Source organism: Papaver somniferum, chromosome 1, assembly GCF_003573695.1.
Source record: "Papaver somniferum cultivar HN1 chromosome 1, ASM357369v1, whole genome shotgun sequence".
NCBI classification, from domain to species: Eukaryota; Viridiplantae; Streptophyta; class Magnoliopsida; order Ranunculales; family Papaveraceae; genus Papaver; species Papaver somniferum.
In genome coordinates this window covers 141,389,838-141,408,554 of record NC_039358.1, presented here as the reverse complement: position 1 = coordinate 141,408,554, position 18,717 = coordinate 141,389,838, and the positions used below count along the sequence as shown (strand labels likewise).

Sequence of the window (18,717 nt, the reverse complement as noted above, 5' to 3'; positions counted from 1 at the left end):
GGTTTAGTGGACTAAACAACAAAGTTCTCTTACGACATACCACGTCAAGTTGGGTACTTGGGTCTGGTATTTTTTGCCATTCTCTGATTGATGGGTTCCAGAGAATTAAGTCACCAGTGCTTCCAATGAAACAGAGTAACCCAATGCAACAACCAATTTGTTTCTTCAACAGGCATCTGCTTTGACCATTAGACTTGAAATATGGTTCTCCGGCATCATGATGTTTGATTGGAAGCGGAACTTTTACCACTTTATCACGTCCTCTTTCAATGCCATCAGGTACTATAGAATAGTTGTCTCGAGTCATAAGAAAGAACGCTTGTTGATCATCGTTTGTGTGTTTGAGACGTGTTCTCATGAATTCAGAATCATCAAAGTATACCAATACTTGGAAATAGATTTGCATATCAAGATGTTCTTCACCGGTAATCTTATAAGTATTCTTGTAATAATTTCTCTAGATAGATTCCACATTGTTGTGGCACACAATTTGTTTTCTCCTATTCTCATTCTTCAAAGTTGGATTTTTTTTCTTTGACCAAAGAATCCCAAGTGTTTGATATTTATGAAGAAAATCCAGGAAGCGTGATTTTGGAAACCATTAGAAATCATCGTAAACTTGTCCATGTTAGATTCTAAATTCTATTAGAACTCGGAAATGGAAATTTTCTGTCCTCCTTGACTCCTTGTAGCTTCTCGCCAAAAAGCAGTTCTTATTTTTATGAACCCGCAATTGGGAGATACCTCAATAAATTGGGGGATACTCACGGTTACATGGGACTAAATTTTGGCTAAGGGGAATTTTCTTTTTAGATGAAATGTTAGTAATGTGTTTTACACTAATGAAAAAAGAAAAGAAACTAAAATCCTAAATAATTTTATTCTTCTGGTGTCCCCCTTCAATCTGAAATCTTCTTGATGTTCTCTAAACATTTGTTCTCTATATCTCTTACTTACTCTATGTTAAAGGCCAATTACCAACCGACAAGCCAATTCGTGACCTAATTAATTTCGGTTTAACGTGAAAGGGGAACAAGACAGTGAAGATGGATGCATCATTTATGCACAGTACCATATTTGAGTAGCTCTCTTTCATGGGTTTGCCTTTGTCTTCCAATACAAACTATTACTCGCACCGAGGTGTTAGTCCCCCCACTCAACAAAAGACGACAAATGTATAGTCGGTATTGTTATCATAGATGAAGGCAATACCGATTGTGTAGTCGGCACTATTTTCATGGATGAAGGCCATACCGACAGTGTATTCGGCATTGTTTCTATATTGTGAGTAATTTTTATAATTTGAGTTTCTTTTTAGATTCGACATTGTCTTCATATTGTGAGTAATTTTTATACTTTGAATTTCTTTTTAGATTTGCGCTCATAAATCGATCTTATATAAACGACTAATTGTCAACCAGGAGAGAACTTTGATCTTCTTTTCAATTTTTTCAAACTTCTTTTGCTTAATTAATTCAAAACTCTAAGATTTCCTATCACTAATCAAACTAAAATGAATAATCTAATCTAATCATAATAACTATTCTGATTAACACTAATTAATTAAGAATGAATTAATTATTATCATAATTATTTGGATAAGGGTTATCCAAGTTACTTCATAGTATTTTTCTTCTAGGAATTACTAGTTAATCCACTTTAGGAAGAACCGGTTACTGTGTAGTCCATCATCAGAAAACAATTACTCGCTGGTCCAAAAACATGTTTTTGGACCAGATTTTTTATTCTCTCGTCCAGCATACGTGCAAGGTGTTTTATGTGTATTTCATAAATGTCGTAATTATCCCTCCGTCCAATCAATACCTAACATAAAAACACGTCAAGCATATTATTTTTATTTTTCAGATCTGAATCGATTAAGAAGAAGAAGACCGAGAGCAGATTCATGAAGAAGAACAACAAAGAAGAAGAAGATATAATTCAATTGAAGAAGAAGAACAACAAAGAAGAACAAGATATCATTCCATTAATAGATCAGCGAAGAAAAAAAAAGAGATATGGATTTAATCAATATTGGGATTCTTAACTTTTTAATCTATTTCCTCGTCTGGATCTGTTATTCAACATTGAAAACGAAGGTAGTCCATCCAAAACGATATGATTTAGTTTATTAAAGTGAAGATTAATACTTCTTTCGTCTCCGGTTAGTTTTGATTTCAATTTTTTGTTAATTTTATCTTTGATCAAATTGTTTTGGGTTTTAGGTTCGTATAAAAAAGATTGGGAGATTTTGTACGATCCTACAATAACCCAATTGTTTATCTTTTTTTGTACATATGTTCATTTAGAACATATTGAATCATCAACATTTTCCTTTTATACATATTTTCTTTCAGTACATATCAACATGTATTGTTGGATCATCTACTCTTTTTTCTTTTGTACTTTTTTTTCTTCTTCTGTACATATTTTCCTTGAGTAAATATTAATATGTATTGTTGTATCAATATGTACTATTGAATCATATACTTTTCCATTGATACACGTTTTTGTTCAATACATATCAATATGTATTATTGGATATGTATTGTTGGATCATCCACTCTTTTTCTTTGGGTACGTATTTTTCTTTAGTACATATCAATATGTAGTGTTGGATCATCTACTCTTTTTTTTATTTTGTGCTCTTTTCCCCTCAGTACATGGTTTCCATGAGTACATATCAACATGTACTATTAGATCAATATGTACTGTTGAATCATACTTTTTCCTTCAATACATATTTTCCTTCGGTACATATCAATATGTACAATTGGATCTTCTACTCTTTATTTTTCTTTGTACTCTCTTCTTCTACTGTGGTATTTGTGTATTCTTTGTATTCTTCGATCTTGTTTTTACCAGGATTCACCAAATGTAAATTTCTCCATGGTTTTAGTAAAATAGGGTTTTCTTCAATATGTATTATTGATCAATATGTACAGTTTGATGAGTTTGTTTGATTTTTTTGTTTGTCTGTTTGATGATTTCCTTTTTAACATTTCAGTTTGTTTGGTTGGTTTGAAAATTTGATTTTTCATTTTGATTATTTTTGCTCTAAACCTAATCATATTTTAGTTTATTTTTGATGTTTTGATTTTGCAGTTTTCATTACTGTTGATCGAGAAGAAAGAACGAAGAAGTTGTAGAGAAGAATAAAGAAGGAAGTAGTGGGAGGAAACGGTTAAAGCGTGAGTGAGGATAGCCTGGTAACTTTATATATGTTTAAACCTTTTTGGACTAAAGGATAAATGTTTAATCCCGCTGAACTAGCCACTAACCCGGATCGGGTTTAGTGGATTAAACAGGAAATCCCTCATTTTTTTTTTCTTTTTTCTTTTAGTAACCCGAATTGTGGAGGTATCCCCGACTGTGGGTTCATTTTTATTTGACATTATAATTCCACCCAAAATCGATGCTTCAGTAAAAACTACACGATAGTGGGTGCACAAAATAGTTTGTGTTTACCGTGGGCCACGTGTATTTATCTTAAGTCTGAAGCTGGGAAGTGAAATATAACCCCAGAAGCATATTATCAGCACTTACTTATCTACACTCTCAAATCAAAACCCTTCTTCTCTTCTCATCTCTTCTATCAGCAAACCCTCCATTAAACCCTTCTCTCTTTCTCATTTGATTTACTAAAAGAAAACCACTACTCGGTGTTTGCTTTTGTAGCAGCAGATTTCATTTGGAAGTTGATGAAGAGCAACCAAGTAAGATTTCTAATTTTCCCTTGTGTCTGTTGTCTCTTAAAATTTTCTTGTGGAAACTTATAAATTAACTGAATTAGAAGAAAATATAGAACCTAAAAATTTTATGTTTGAAGAAACTTTGAAAAACTATAGCCTTATTGTATTTGCTTCGATTGGGTAGTTGTTAGTAACTGCGAGTCTCTGAAAGAATTCCGTCCAGTGGCCACAAATAGGTTATTTTTGAAATTAGGTTATATTCGCCCGTTGCTGCGTTTTCGATGAATTTAGGAATTAGGCTAAACATTCAGTGAATGGCGGATGTAGATGTAAATGTGGTCACATGTATTAGCATTCGTCATTAGGGCTTATCATGTTATCCTATGCTTGGGGTCCTAATTTTCAGTCTTTGCTCATTACTCTTTTCTGCAAATGAAATTGCAGCTTGAGGAAGAGCTGGTTCCTGGGAGCACTCAATACTTCGGTTTATTTCGTTACAAACTGAATCTAGTATGAGAAGGTCATGAAGGCACTACTTTTACAGTCCAATCGAAGTATGCTTACATTAGTCTCAACACGAATATTATTCTCTGTCCGAGCTCCTCCACATTTAAGGAAGTTATCCTGGATTTCTCAAACAACAAGGTTCCACACTAGTCTACCATGTCAGAGCAGTTACGATAGGGAGAGTGGGCCACTTACTCTTACCAGCCTTGGATTCAGGGGTCAAGAACTTGAAGCAACTGAAAATAAGGATACAACACTTGAAACAACCGGAAAAAGAAATAGAACCTATAAAAATGAAAAACCTAGTTCTGTTTCCAGTGAAGCTCCTAAAATTATACCAAAAGCAGTTACTGGTGCAATCAAACCTGTGAAGGTGAAAGCTCCACTTAAAATAGATTCTACCCTATTTTCCGCAAAAACTTTTTCAGAGCTGAATCTCCCGTCGATGCTGATCGCGCGCTTAGAAAGAGTGGGCCTTACGGTCCCAACTGATGTTCAATCCACAGCTATTCCCACAATTTTGCAAAATCATGATGTCGTAATTCAATCCTACACGGGATCAGGGAAGACTTTAGCTTATCTTCTACCCATACTTTGTGAAGTGGGTCCATTCGCGAACAAGCTTTCTGGGGAAGAGGATCCTGACAAGAGAATTGGTGTAGAAGCAGTTATAGTAGCACCTTCAAGGGAACTAGGAATGCAAATTGTAAGAGAGTTTGAGAAAATCTTAGGGCCTGAAGATAAGAAACTAGTTCAGCAACTTGTTGGGGGTGCAAACAAGTCAAGACAGGAAGAAGCTCTGAGGAAAAATAAACCTTCCTTTGTTGTCGGCACTCCTGGAAGGATTGCTGAAATCAGTGCAACAGGGAAGCTTCACACACACAACTGTCGATTCCTTGTATTGGATGAAGTTGATGAACTTCTTTCGTTTAATTTTCGTGAGGACATGCATAGGATATTGGAGCATGTTGGAAGAAGGCCTGGCGCTGAACCACACAACAAAGCTAAGGGGCCACTTGTGCGGCGTACTGAACGTCGGACAATTTTGGTCTCAGCTACTGTACCATTTTCTGTCATTAGGGCTGCTAGTAGTTGGGGACGTGACCCAGTTCTCGTTCGAGCGAAAACCGTTGTGCCACTTGAATCTGTTCCTGCTGCTGGACCAGATACGTTATCGAAAAATCCTACCAATTCTTCAAGCACAATCACTCAAGGAGCAGCTGACAGCTTGCCTCCAGGTTTGAAGCACTACTACTGTGTCTCAAAATTACAACATAAGGTGGATAGCTTAAGGAGATGTGTCCATGCACTTGATGCCAGATCTGTGATAGCCTTTATGAATCACACTAAACGTTTAAAAGATGCAGTATTCAAACTTGAAGCTCGTGGAATTACGGCCGCTGAGTTGCATGGAGATTTAGGTAAGTTAGCCAGGTCAACAACTTTGAAGAAGTTCAAGAACGGGGAACTGAGAGTTCTGGTCACAAATGAGTTATCAGCTAGGGGTTTGGATGTGGCGCAATGTGATCTAGTGGTGAATCTCGACCTGCCCACCGACTCAATTCACTATGCGCATCGAGCTGGACGTGCAGGTCGACTTGGTCGAAAAGGTTCTGTTGTTTCAATGTGCGAAGAGTCAGAGGTGTTCATTATGAAAAAACTGCATAAACAGCTCGGAATCCCTATTCAAAAATGTGACTTTCCAGAGGGCAAGCTCAGTGTATTTAAAGAAGAAACCATAAAAGAGATGAGTTCAGAAGCAGCAGCAAGGTAACACATATAGACTCCCTATTGCTTTCATTTTCTCGCAAAATTCCCTTAGAATCACTTGAGAGATCCATCTTGTTATTCCGTTCGTGTTCTACATACTTTATCTGCCTAGATGGTATCTATGTTCTTTTAACGATCACTATTTTGTATACATATACTGAGTAGTTATGTACTTAAATATGCCAACACTACTCATTCTCTAGAGTCTCAGGACAAACCACTAAGATAATCATTTGAAATCTTGACGTTGTCAGACCAAACATAATAGAATATCTGAAATCTGATAGTTCATTTACTCTTAGTGTAAATCACCTTACGAGACCTTGGTCGTTTATCCTCCAAAGACTTCCACGGAAACATCTTCATTGCAAGGATAAACTTAATTTTGGCCCTTGCACTCGAGAAAGGAAATGAGAAACTGCTCCAGGAAAGGAAGGAGATTGTGAAAGGTTAGAAAGACATCTTCTAAGATGATAAATATGTTGCATGTTTTAAAGAAAATTGATAATGAGATTTTTTTGTTTTTGTGGGTAATCAACATCAAAGTTGTTCAATTATTTTCAATTAGGCACCATGATAATCTTACTTTCTTTTCCAAGTTTTTAAAGAGAGAGGGATGAAAATGTGCGGATGAGATTAGTATTAAGCACTACAAGGAAAAAGTTAAAACCATCTTCATCCAATAAAGAGAGATAAGAAGATAAACCTAGAAAAGAAGAGAAATCAGCAAGTTGAGTGCACCTATCAATCAATTTGTTATTAATGGTAGTTGTGCTTCTCTCACTTATCTTTGATCAATTTTAATCTCATAAAATCTCCATAATCAATAATTAAGCCTTAAAGTAATTTTGCTTTCTTATTTATAAAAGAAAAGGTGAGCAAAGAGCTGTATGGGTTTCTTTTAGATTTTAATTTTTAGTTTTAGTTTCATCTAGTGGGTGAATGGATCCTCTAAATGATTATGATTAGATTATTTTCAGGGTGTAGTGTTTTAGTACTTTTCCGGACGATGTATGAAGCTCTGGGTTTGTACGTATAGCTAAAAGCATGCTCTTGGGTCTCCCATGGTCCCATTCCCATCAATTGAACCAATCGTGGGATTCCATAGTTGGTTTAAACAGCCAAAGACAGCTCTGCTTGTATATCTTATATGCATCATGATGTTGGATAATTTGCTGTTCCGCGAAAAGACCCAATAGTTGGAATTATGGTTGACCGACGTGCGAAGCTTTTGGACATAATGCATACTTCTTCCGCTGTCTATAAAATACTATAAACATGGCCAAAATGGAAATACCCCCGACCATCCAATATCCCAAGTTGTCACCAAAGACAAAAACTAAAAGAAACAGTCCCCCCAGCCATCCAATATCCCAAGTTGTCACCAAAGACAAACTAAAAGATACAAAATGGGAGAATATATAAAAAGAAAACAAGGCGAGTACTTGTAGTGAGAATCAAAACTGGCCTTAGATTATCTTTTGTGCGCAGCAACTTACATATACGCTAGCAAGGCTTCGAGCAAATCAATAATGATGCCAATAGCGCAAGTCTTTGTCCTTCGAAACTCGATTGTGAGCCAAGAATGTCACTTGTCAATGTCAACACCGGCATCAATTTCTTCGTTTTCTTAATTTCTTAATCAGGATGAACTAATTACAAGGCGAGTTGGTCGAGTTAATATATTATATCTATGAAGTTGCTAGAAACCTCCTGGAAAGCTTTAGATCGTGTCTGGATGCAACTATAGAGGTTAACTGGCTTAGATAAATCGAAAAGAAAAAGCGTCAGTCCAAGTGCGTATGCAATTTCTTGTAGTCATCAAGGAAAAGGAAAAAAGTTTGTTTCCTCTGCCCTTTCGTCGTTCGTCGGTTGTTTCGACGACCATCATATAATTTCACCTCGAGGGCGAGATATGTCAGCTTTTCGTTTGACAGAAGGAATTTTACTCCCAAGTCTGTGAACGTACGGTTTACAGTTCTCTAATCTCATTGGACAAACGAGACTTTGACCATCTTGATTTGTCTTTATAATGTAGACATCTTTCAAGGATAACAAAATCGTTAAGTGGCTATATCTACTGCTTAAGATCAAACTTGTCTGGAATATAACCAATACTTACCACGGACGAAAAACAGTTTTCATAACCTGGTGCTAAACTAGAATTATCAAATTTAATCAGCATCATAACCATATTATAAGAGTGTCACCATACTAGTTTTATTCGTATCAATGGAGTCTCCTCTAATTAACACGGTACATATATATATCTCAATCATGCATGGTTTACTAACCAGAACCGTTCGAAGTTCAAAAAGAGACCTATAATGCATTCTTTCTACTACTAAGTTCTACATATAAATTGCATATCGCATACTATCATTTATCATGAGATTATTCATCTCGGACATCCTACCGAATTCACCAGACATCGCCCATGCACCATCAACACCATTAGCTTGAGGATAATAAGATACTGCACCGGACAAAATAGCGAATGGAGCCTTGATAATGCCATATAAAATCGACGAAAACCCATTTAGTTGATGATGATGCCGTCTTCTAAAAACGACGTTATCAAACATGGGTACCTCAATTATGTTTCCATTTCTAATCATGTTTTCGTCACCAACCCTTGAACTCTTCCTCAAGTTCTTGAAGTTTCTTCTTATCGACGATATGATGTGCCTCATATCTTAACTCTCGTGGTGACCAAGATGGTTTCTAGATTCTGATGCCCAAGAACTATCTGCTAACCTTGCCGAAGTTCAACTGAAGGAGCCATGCATGGATTGGAATCAAGCTAGGTAGAAGGGGAAAGTGGTTAAGAACAAGGTTTTGAATGTCATGTTCTCTAGTTCCTCTCTATATATAGACGTATATAGGATTTTGATAGTGTCAATCTTTGGTGGTGATGGTGTCTATCACAAAGAAATAACTTTTGGACATTTTTGTTTTTCTTTAAGATTGTAGGGTCATGAGTTAAAGGTAGTAGTAGTAGTGTAGGTTACCCAATAATTAGACCTAATTTTTTCTTTAAAGTGAAAGAAAAAAGATATTGATGGAGTTATGTGAAAAAAGCATCTCTACTAATATAGGGAGAATAATCTATTGCCAAAATTTGGATGGATATATGGTTATTGAGTGGTCATCACTATGTTTTTTTTGTACATAGAATACTACCGATTTGTAGTTCAATGGTTGTTGGGGTTTGAAGATATTTGTAATAGACAACAAGAATTTCTAGGTCATTTTTATATAATCTTGTTCATCCAAAGTAATTGTTAATGTTTGTGTTAGATTAGATTTGCGAACATAAAAAATGGAATCTAACATTGTATGGTTGATGAAAACCGTAGTATATGGTATATTATGGTAGAAGAAAACAAAGAATGGATACTAACATGTTCCTAGTCAAACTCAAAGAAATATGATGGGACAATTTCAAAATACAGTAGCTCTAACATTTTTAGGACCATTTCTGCAAGAAAGATTCGGATGTTTGTCCATGTTTGTTTTGATTTTTGATCTTGGTTTTCTTATTGATGAAGCAATAACTTGAGAGATTGATTATTTTTTGTCTCTTTTCGAAAAGTGAGAGATTGATTTAAGTTTTTTATTTTTGGTAAGCAGATATCTATTGACAAAAAATAATTAGGGCTTAACAAATCTGAGTCCGTTAACAAACCAACAACAAAAGAAGGCGTATTTCTTTCCAATCCAAAAATCTTTGTTGATACATGAAAATTATCATCCCTTAACAGAGTTAGGGAGCCCCTGAAAGGGTGCCAAATCCAACATAAACAAAGGGGACTTGGGGGACTAAAGCCCAAGTCCACTAAGAAGTATTTATAAGGAGAAAAGGACAAGGAGAGAATTAAGGGAGAAGAAGGAGGTTGTATTAGAGAAGGAGTGACATTCGTGGTAATTAAGGAGGTTTAGGACATGTGGCATGATGTCAGAAAAGGAAGGGTTTTTGGGAAAGTCTATAAAAGGAGGTACATAGTACAATGGAAAGTAAAATCTCTCTGATACTATTCCTAGAAAGTGGAGTTATTTGGTGTAGCTAGGACGGGTAGAACCAAAATCATTTTCACCCCTCAGCATTTGGCGACCACAACCAGAGGCTCGTGCCTAGCTCACCATGACACACCCAGGAAGCACCAGCTCAATCACGCTAAGAAATCAAGCGGCTAACCAGCCCACTGATTTCGACCAGGTAATAATAGAAGAAGAAAACGAAGATAGCGAAAAGGAAGTGCTAGCATAAGGCGCGGACAGACAACGGATAACACATGAATCCCAGAATAAAGATGGTGTAATATTTCCCTGTTATTATGAAGCCGATGATGGTTTAGAGGAACGAGTTTATCTTGCGAGTGGTGTTTTCGAGTTTAACGACTCAAGGATAATAGTGTCTGGCGAAGATGATAATATGAGTAAATGCAAACCACCTGATTACAATCTAGATGAAATAAATAACCATTTTCTTAAATCTGATAATTTAGAAATTAAGTAAATTATGACTAATTTGTCCAAGGACATTGACAACTTTAGGTTTGGGGTGAATATCATTCTCCTCGTGGTTTACCTTTCACTCTTAAAAGAACATCTGATAAGTGCATAACTTACATGATTTTAGTGTCAAATCCATCCCAACATTTGTTACAATTCTTGCATTCTACCTTGTTATTACCAATGTTTTCTTTTATTTATTTATATTAGGTGAATCATCCCAATAAGAGTGAAATCCGCTACAAAAGAGCTAAGAAGTGAAGTACTCCAAGTATCAAAGTGTCTAAAGCTAAGAAAATAGTACATTGCGACATAAAATGGACAAAGAGGTCAAGTTCCACAAAAGAAAAAGGGCCAACACCAAATTAAACTCTTTTAAATCAATAATTTTAAAGCTCAAGCTTGAAGAGAATTGAAATACGAAGGCAACACAAAAAGAATGAGGTCATTCCGAATTCGGACGAAGAAGTTACGAGTTAAACAGTGAAACCAACTTGGATTTGGTTTCTATTGGGCCTTACAGGGTCTGCGAGAAAAGAAATAGGAGGGATGCGTTTTGGGCTTGCTATGGACGTGAAAATTAGGGTTTTTGATTGATTCTAAGGAGGTTAAGTATTCTAATTGGATAAGGATCAAGAGGAGGTGGAAATACTTGATAGTTATCAGGTTTCCTAGTTGTTACAAAAGCTTATATAAAGGGGAGCCTAGATATAACTTTCACACACAATTTTCTATACAACACGAGGAGAAAAAAGAAGGCTAGCACAGAGGATTATGGTTCTCTCATTACGGGGGAAAATCGTGGTTACTTTATTATTTGCTTTTCTTCTTCTTTATATATTTTTATGCATTTTAGGAATCTCATGTGTAGCTGATTTTTATTGATTAGGGATGAATTTTATGTTCTGGTATTGAATATACAATTTATTTGGAATTTTAGTCACTAGTCGGTTGTCTTTCATATATCTAATGTTTATGGGTAATTTTTAGATTGTTTAGGATGCATTTTCTAAATTAATCTTTTGATTATTCTATTTCTAGTAGAAGTTGGGTGATAAGTGTAATAGTTAAACAACTCTCTACACAAGTAGAAATCGCGAGACCTTGCAGAGGGATTCTGTGAAGCAATTGCGTGAGAAGAAAACACCAGTAAGTGACCCGAGCATATTGAGTTTAACTGCTGGGATCAACCTAAGTTCACAAACACTAAAGCGTTTGGTTGAGTTACATATTGTAAGCGTACCTCCAAGGTGGTTCGGTTGTATAAAATTCGGTGACTAAGCGTACATATTATCCGGTGATACAAGAAGTTTTGGGGATAACTAAACGTACCTTCTATTCTACGGCTGGTGACATATGATTCTTACAAAATGTGAACGAGTATAGTATGCGGGTTAATGTTTGGTAATGGTGAATCATTCCTTAATCATCTCTTTCTTTTATTATTATTCTTTTTATAGATTATAATCAAACTAATCCCCCTATTTTAATATTTATTACTATTTGGCTAATCCAAACAAAATATCAAGTACACAGCTCTCTGTGGGAACGATCCTACTGTTGCTATATTACTAGGTAAATGAGAAATATCTTGAGTAAGTTGTTGCACTTACGACACACATCAAATTTTGGCGCCAGAGGAGCGGTTTCTAATTGATTTGTTATTTGCTTTATCTTGTTTTTAGTAGTTTAGGAGATTTTTACCTTTTTCTTTAGTGCTTTTCAGTTTTTTAGGTTTTTGTGGTGTTAACAACTAGTTGAAGGTGTTCAACTCTCGTCAAAAGCGGGAGGTAAATACTGAAAACAGGTTGTAAGTAACACTTTTACTTTTTTTTTTTTTTTAAATTTTCTCTTTTTTTTTTTAGATTTTTTTTTGTGAGTCGTCATGTTTCCATACGGAAATAACATGTATAGTGCACAAGATTACCCATATGATAGTGGTAGTCAATATGGTTTCATTCTCAGTCTTACGAAAAATACCAACCATACCAAGGGTATAATCAAAACCAATCTTTTGGCTATGATCCTATCCTATAGAACCTTACGGATAATCTCATGCATATCCACCTCCTTATGGTGGGTATGTAAGTGAGCAACCACAAGGATGAAAGGATAGTTATGCTTCTAATGACTCTTCTAGTTTGGAAGATATGATGCAACAATATATGAACAAATTGGACCAACAAAGTCAATTTACAGAAGAGTACAACAAAAAGACTGAAGATACACTCCAATATCTTCAAAGGACTGTGGATGTCTTGAAGAATCGCATTGCTCAACTTAAGGAGGAAATAATTGAGGAAGAAGTTTGGTCTCAAAGCCAAAACAATTCAGATGTTCCCACCGTCAGTAATGGATATATGATCAACGATCAATCTCTCGAAAGTCCTTGCAACAATGATACCATTATTTCAACTCCGGATCATAATAATGATGATTCGCTTATTCAAAAGGAAAATATTGGGTATGATATATATATTGTTATAAATGGGGTAACGTATTCAAAAGAAGATATTAGGATATACACCAATGAACTAGACTTCTTCATAATCCTTTTTGGGAAAGGATTATGATTATGATGAGGATGAGTGTAAGGATCGTAATATCTCGAAGAATTACGCATTAGAGGACGCCCTTACATATGAACCTAATTTTTGGTTCGATGACGACGAGAAATATGAGCGATCGTTATTCGAGAACGAAACCAAATTGATTGATTTCGTGTAAGACCCAATTAAGCTTACCAATAATTATAATGATGTTGAGATTTTGGTTGAAGCAGAAACTGATGAGGAATGGTTAAAAAGCTTGTTAGAGGACTACGATACAAATGAGGTAAATAATTCATTACAATTATTTAAGAATGATGAGGATCCGGTAATACAAGAGGTTGTGGAAGGTTTTTCTAATCCTTTGCATATTTCATATGTTTTGATCCTCCTTCTCCATTCGAAGGGTGGAATATATATAATTCTAAAAGTCTTAAGGATTATTTTACTTCTAATTATCCACCACTTGATGTGTTTGATTCTATCATTGTGCTGGTTCACCGAGAGGAATCTATTTAAGTTCCCTTGTATTATGTTCTGTATACACTTCCTAGAATGGAAAGGTCTAAGTGTGGGGAAAAATTTCAGAAAATAAAAATTTCATTATTCATATCATATGCTAATCATTAAGTGAAGTTGTTACTAAAACTGCAGATTGTTGTCTGAGTGGATTACCAGATTTTCATATTGTAGGCTTACAGACGATAACAAGAAAGTCAGGATGATGACATCAAACTAAGCGTTGAATGGGAGTAAACCCATCAGTTTTGTATTTTTATCTTATATTTTTATTTTTAAGTCTTTTATATTTAGTTTACATATCATTTTAGGAATTTCCTACCTTGAATTTTACTTTGGATGATTAAATTTACATTGAGGACAATGTAAACTTTAAGTGTAGGGGAATATTTACATATTTTGCGTGTAGAGTTTGATGTCTTCAGTTTAGAATTTTCACTTTTTAAGTAGAATTTTAAACAAATAAAAAATAAATTTACATATTAAACTACAAAGTTTATAAAATTGTGCCAATTCAGGATACCACTAACCAATCTAAGTGGAACGGAAACAAACCTCTTGGTCATAGGAGTTGAGGTGACCAGCTAAATTAATGGTATATTCATGAAAGGTCAAACTCAGGTGCTAGAAATAACATGATAGTCGTCACCATATCGCTTTCTGTTTTTATTTTTGCAACTTTATGTGTTTCTCTAAGTGATTTGATGGGCACTAGTATCACCTTGTAGTCGCCGCTGTGATGAAGTAGAGTGATTGAGATCAAGCCTCATTATCATATGTTATTTAAATTAGAACAAAAGAAGAAGAAAAAATTATTGACATTTGGATGGCGATATATGTGTGTTATCCCTATCTTCGTCTTCTAAGCAAGAGTGGAATGCAGGATCCATGAGAACTTTCATGTAATTTGTTGAAAAAGAGCATGCGCTTGGATTCAAAATATCTAATCATGTTGTCGATACATTCAAAATAAAATATATATATATATATTGAATAATTCGACTGCCGAAACCCTTCTATATATCAGTCGAGTACTATAATTAGAAATAAGACCAGTGGGGGCCTATCTCAATCCATTATGAATCATCTTGGCATTAATATTCATGCAGATATTCTAGGAAACACGGTTCACCTTAGTCAATATTCGCCAACTTCATTATCTCCATATCCATTTTCTTAATCTATTTATGTGATTATGGTTCGTTAGGTTCTGAATATTGTGGTCGCCTATCTGAGTAGAGCTTGAATTCTTATATATGAATTTTAATACGCTGAATGCAAACTCGTGTACAACAATTGAATTCACACAGGTAACTCCTCCCATAACTAAGATTAAGTGGCCAACTATAGAGATTGTTTAGTGTCGTTCCTATATTCTTGACAAGTATCTAGGATTTGGAGTATAAGTTTTGTGGATAAACCTCCAAAGTTTAGAAACTTGTTCTTGGATTCAACAGATCTAACCATGTTGTTGATACATTAAAAAAATAATAAAAATAAAAAATAAATATATATATATATATATATATATATATTCAATAAATCAACCGTTGGGACCCTTACCAGTCGAGTTGATACTAGAATTAGGAATAAGACCAGTGGGAGCGTATCTCATCCATTATGATTCATCTTGGCATTGGCATTCATGCAGATATTATGAGAAACACCATTCACCTTAGTCAAAATGCGCAAACTTTATTATTTTCATATCCATTTTCTTAATCTATTCATGTGGTTGTGGTTTGTTAGATTCCGAGTATTGTGGTCCATGTTACGCTTATCTGAGTAGAACTTGAATTGTTATATATGAATTTTAGTACGCTGAGTGCAAACTCGTGTACCTCAATTAGATTCATACAGGGTAACTCCTCTCATAGCCTAATATTAAGTGGCTAACAATAGAGATTGTTTAGTGTCGTTAAAATATTATTCACAAGTATCTCGGATTTAAAGTATAGGTTTTGTGGGTATACCTCTTGTAAACCCTCACGAGACTATAACTCGTCCACTAGGGACAACTAGAGGTTTAAAGGCTTGTTGCACATTCTAAGTGTAAACGTGTCCTCAATGAAAGAGAGTTGTGTTTTAGTTTATGTTAGTGTAGGTAGGTAGTTTTCTCGAGGATTAGCAAAAGCTAAGTGTGTGGGAATTTGATAAGTGCATAACTTACATGATTTTAGTGTCCAATCCACACCAATATTTGTTATAATTCTTGCGTTCTATCTTGTTATTACTCTTGTTTTGTTTTATTTGTATATATTAGATGAATTATCCCAATAAGAGTGAAAACAACTACAAAAGATTTGTGAAGTGCTCCAAGTATCCAAGTGTCCAAGCTAAGAAAAGAGTTTATGGCGACATGAAATAGACAAAGAAGTCAAGTTCTACAAAGGAATAAGGGCCAAGAACAAATTCAACTCTTTCAAATAAATAATTTTAAAGTTCTAACTTGATTAGAATTGAAATACGAAGGAAACACAAAAAGAATGAGGTCCTTCCGAGTTCGGACGAAGAAATTATGAGCTAAATAGTGAAACCAACTTGGATTTGGTTTCTGTTGGGCCTTATTGGGCCTGGGTTAAACGAGAAAGGAGAGATGCGTTTTTGGGCATACTATGGACGTGAAAATTAAGGTTTTTGATGGGTTTTGATTAGGCTAGGTATCTTAATTGGATAAGGATCAAGAGGAGGTGGAAATTCTCGATAGTTGTCTGGTTTCCTAATTGAATAAACATCAAGATGAGGTTACAAAAGCCTATATAAAGGAGAGCCTAGATATAACTTTCACACATAATTTTGTATAAAACATAAGAAGGTAAGAGGAGAGGCTAACAGTGAGGATTAGGTTTTTTCCATCACGGGGGCAAACCGTGGTAACTTTATTATTTATTTTCTTCTTCTATATATATGTTTCGTGGATTTTAGGAAATTCATGTGTAGCTGATTCTTATTGATTAAGGATGAATTACATGTTCTGGTATTGAAACTTAATTAATATACAATTTATTTGGAGTTTTAGTCATTATTCGATTGTATTTACTATATCTAATGTTTATGGGCAATTCTTAGATTATTTAGGATGCATACCAAATTAACTTATTGATTATTCTATTGTTAACATAAGTTGAGTGATAAGTGTAATAGTTAAACAACTCTCTACACAAGTGTAAATTGTGATACCTTGCAGAGGGATTCTGTGAAGCAATTGCATGTGAAGAAAACACCAACAAGTAAACCAGGTGTACTTAGTTTAACTGCTGGGATCAACCTAATTCACAAACCCTAAAGCGTTCGATTGAGTTACATCTTGTAAGCGTACCTCAAGGTGATTCAGTTGGATAGAATCTGGTGACTAAGCATACCTGTTATCCGGTGATACAAGGAGTTTTTGGGATAACTAAGCGTACCTTTTATTTTACGGTTGGTAATATGATTTTTACGAAAGGTGAACAAGTATACTATGCGGGTCAATGTTTGGTAACGTCGAATCATTCCTTAATCATCTCTTTCTTATATCATTTGTGTTAACTTGGTTCATATAGAAGTATAAAAACATTTCTTAATAAACATGATTAAATCCGACCATGTTGTTTAGAAAATTAGTTCAGGAGTGGAAGTTAGAAAACCCTGTTAGTGGAATATAGAAAATTAAGGGAATAAAAATGAATCAAAGAAATATTCCCTCCGTCCCACTATTAGATGATCTTTCAAGTTTGCACAATTCTTAAGGCAAGGAAGGTTAAAGAGTACTTTCAACTTTTAAGTATTTTTACAATTATACTCTAATGGATAATAACTAGTGAAATTTTGAAATGATTTATCTCTCAAACTACATCACGGATGTTCGCAAACTTCATACCATTGAAAAGAATTTTAAAACACTTACGTAACGAATATAAGCATGTCTATCAAATTATACATATTTCTTATAATCAATTAAGAAGATAATTTTAAAAATATCTCCTTGTTTAGTGATATAAGTCATCTATTATGGGACAAAATCTAAAATAAATAGGTCAACTAGTGGGACAGAAGAAGTAGTCTTTTTTACTAATATACTTGATCAGTACAAAATGGGTTGTTTTTTACCCTTCAAATTGATGATTCTTTTATAGAGAAGCAGGTGCTTATGGAATGGGAAATAATATTAATAGCAACTATCCCCATCAATTTGTCATTTTGCTATATGGTGTGATCGACTAAGTTACAAGTTGTTTTATTATTATTCTTCTTGTTTATTATAATCAAACCAATCCCCTTTTTTAATATTTATTATTGTTTAACTAATCCAAATAACATATTAATTCACAGCTATTTGTGGGACCGATAACTTCTATCGCTATATTACTAGTTAGCTAGTGGGAAATATCTTATGTAATTTGTCACTTACCACATGCATCAACATCTATTTTGCGTCAACCCTATTGATAGTAGAGTTCCATGTAAATCCTCTAGGTAGGTCTTCGTGTAGGGAAATAGGATCTTGACCTAGAAAAAGATGCAAGCAGTCGTGTCATAGTTTGTTATTCAAATTCTGACATAGAATTTGAAGTAGCCCATGAGGTGGTCATTTTTGCAAGGAGAGGAGTTAACATGCACGAGTTGTGAAAGAGTTTATAACGGTAGCGTACGTCTTGATGGGATCTACAGTCTTGAACATGTCCTGTTTTGATGGTGTTGATTGCTAAGTAGTGAAGAATGTAAAATTAATTTTTCTCACAGGTATTATTATCGAATCTTTCCTTTTCATTGAAAGGTTTGGATTTGTCGAAAAGAGCAGTTGTTGAAACATCAGGTCACTTATCAGCTTTGTGAATTTTTGAGAACGTCTGAAAACGAGGATTTTCTCGTGGATCTTTGTAGATGGGATCATGTGTTGATGCGGATCTCAACCAAGTATATTTTGGTTCAAATCTTGTTATGCATCTCTCCTTGAGATGAGGCTGAGCTCTTTCTTCAGTGGGGGTAATCTTGGTGATGAGACTCAACATGATGGTAAAACTCTGGATGGTGGTGAGACTTGGTAGTCTCTGATGAGTGCCAAATATTGCATATATTTATCCCTTTTTGTTGGCATTTAACTCATCTTTTGTGCATTAATTCTACATTTTATCCCATATTCTGTATTTTCATTGTTTTCAAGAATAAATATTTTTCTTACTTAA

The 18,717-nt window shown here is 34.8% G+C and overlaps 2 protein-coding genes across 2 annotated transcripts; one reads left to right on the top strand and one right to left on the bottom strand.

Annotated features, from left to right (window-relative positions):
- The first annotated feature begins 3,567 nt into the window (after positions 1 to 3,567).
- On the top strand, positions 3,568 to 6,509 carry LOC113302841 (DEAD-box ATP-dependent RNA helicase 47A-like). The gene is made up of 2 exons (XM_026551799.1): positions 3,568 to 3,716; positions 4,137 to 6,509. Exon 2 carries the CDS (start codon positions 4,216 to 4,218, stop codon positions 5,971 to 5,973), a length of 1,758 nt encoding a protein of 585 aa, XP_026407584.1. The 5' UTR covers positions 3,568 to 3,716; positions 4,137 to 4,215; the 3' UTR covers positions 5,974 to 6,509.
- Positions 6,510 to 8,320: 1,811 nt separating this feature from the next.
- LOC113351579 lies at positions 8,321 to 8,662 on the bottom strand. Its single transcript, XM_026595538.1, has one exon. It carries the CDS (start codon positions 8,660 to 8,662, stop codon positions 8,321 to 8,323), a length of 342 nt encoding a protein of 113 aa, XP_026451323.1.
- Positions 8,663 to 18,717: the final 10,055 nt, after the last annotated feature.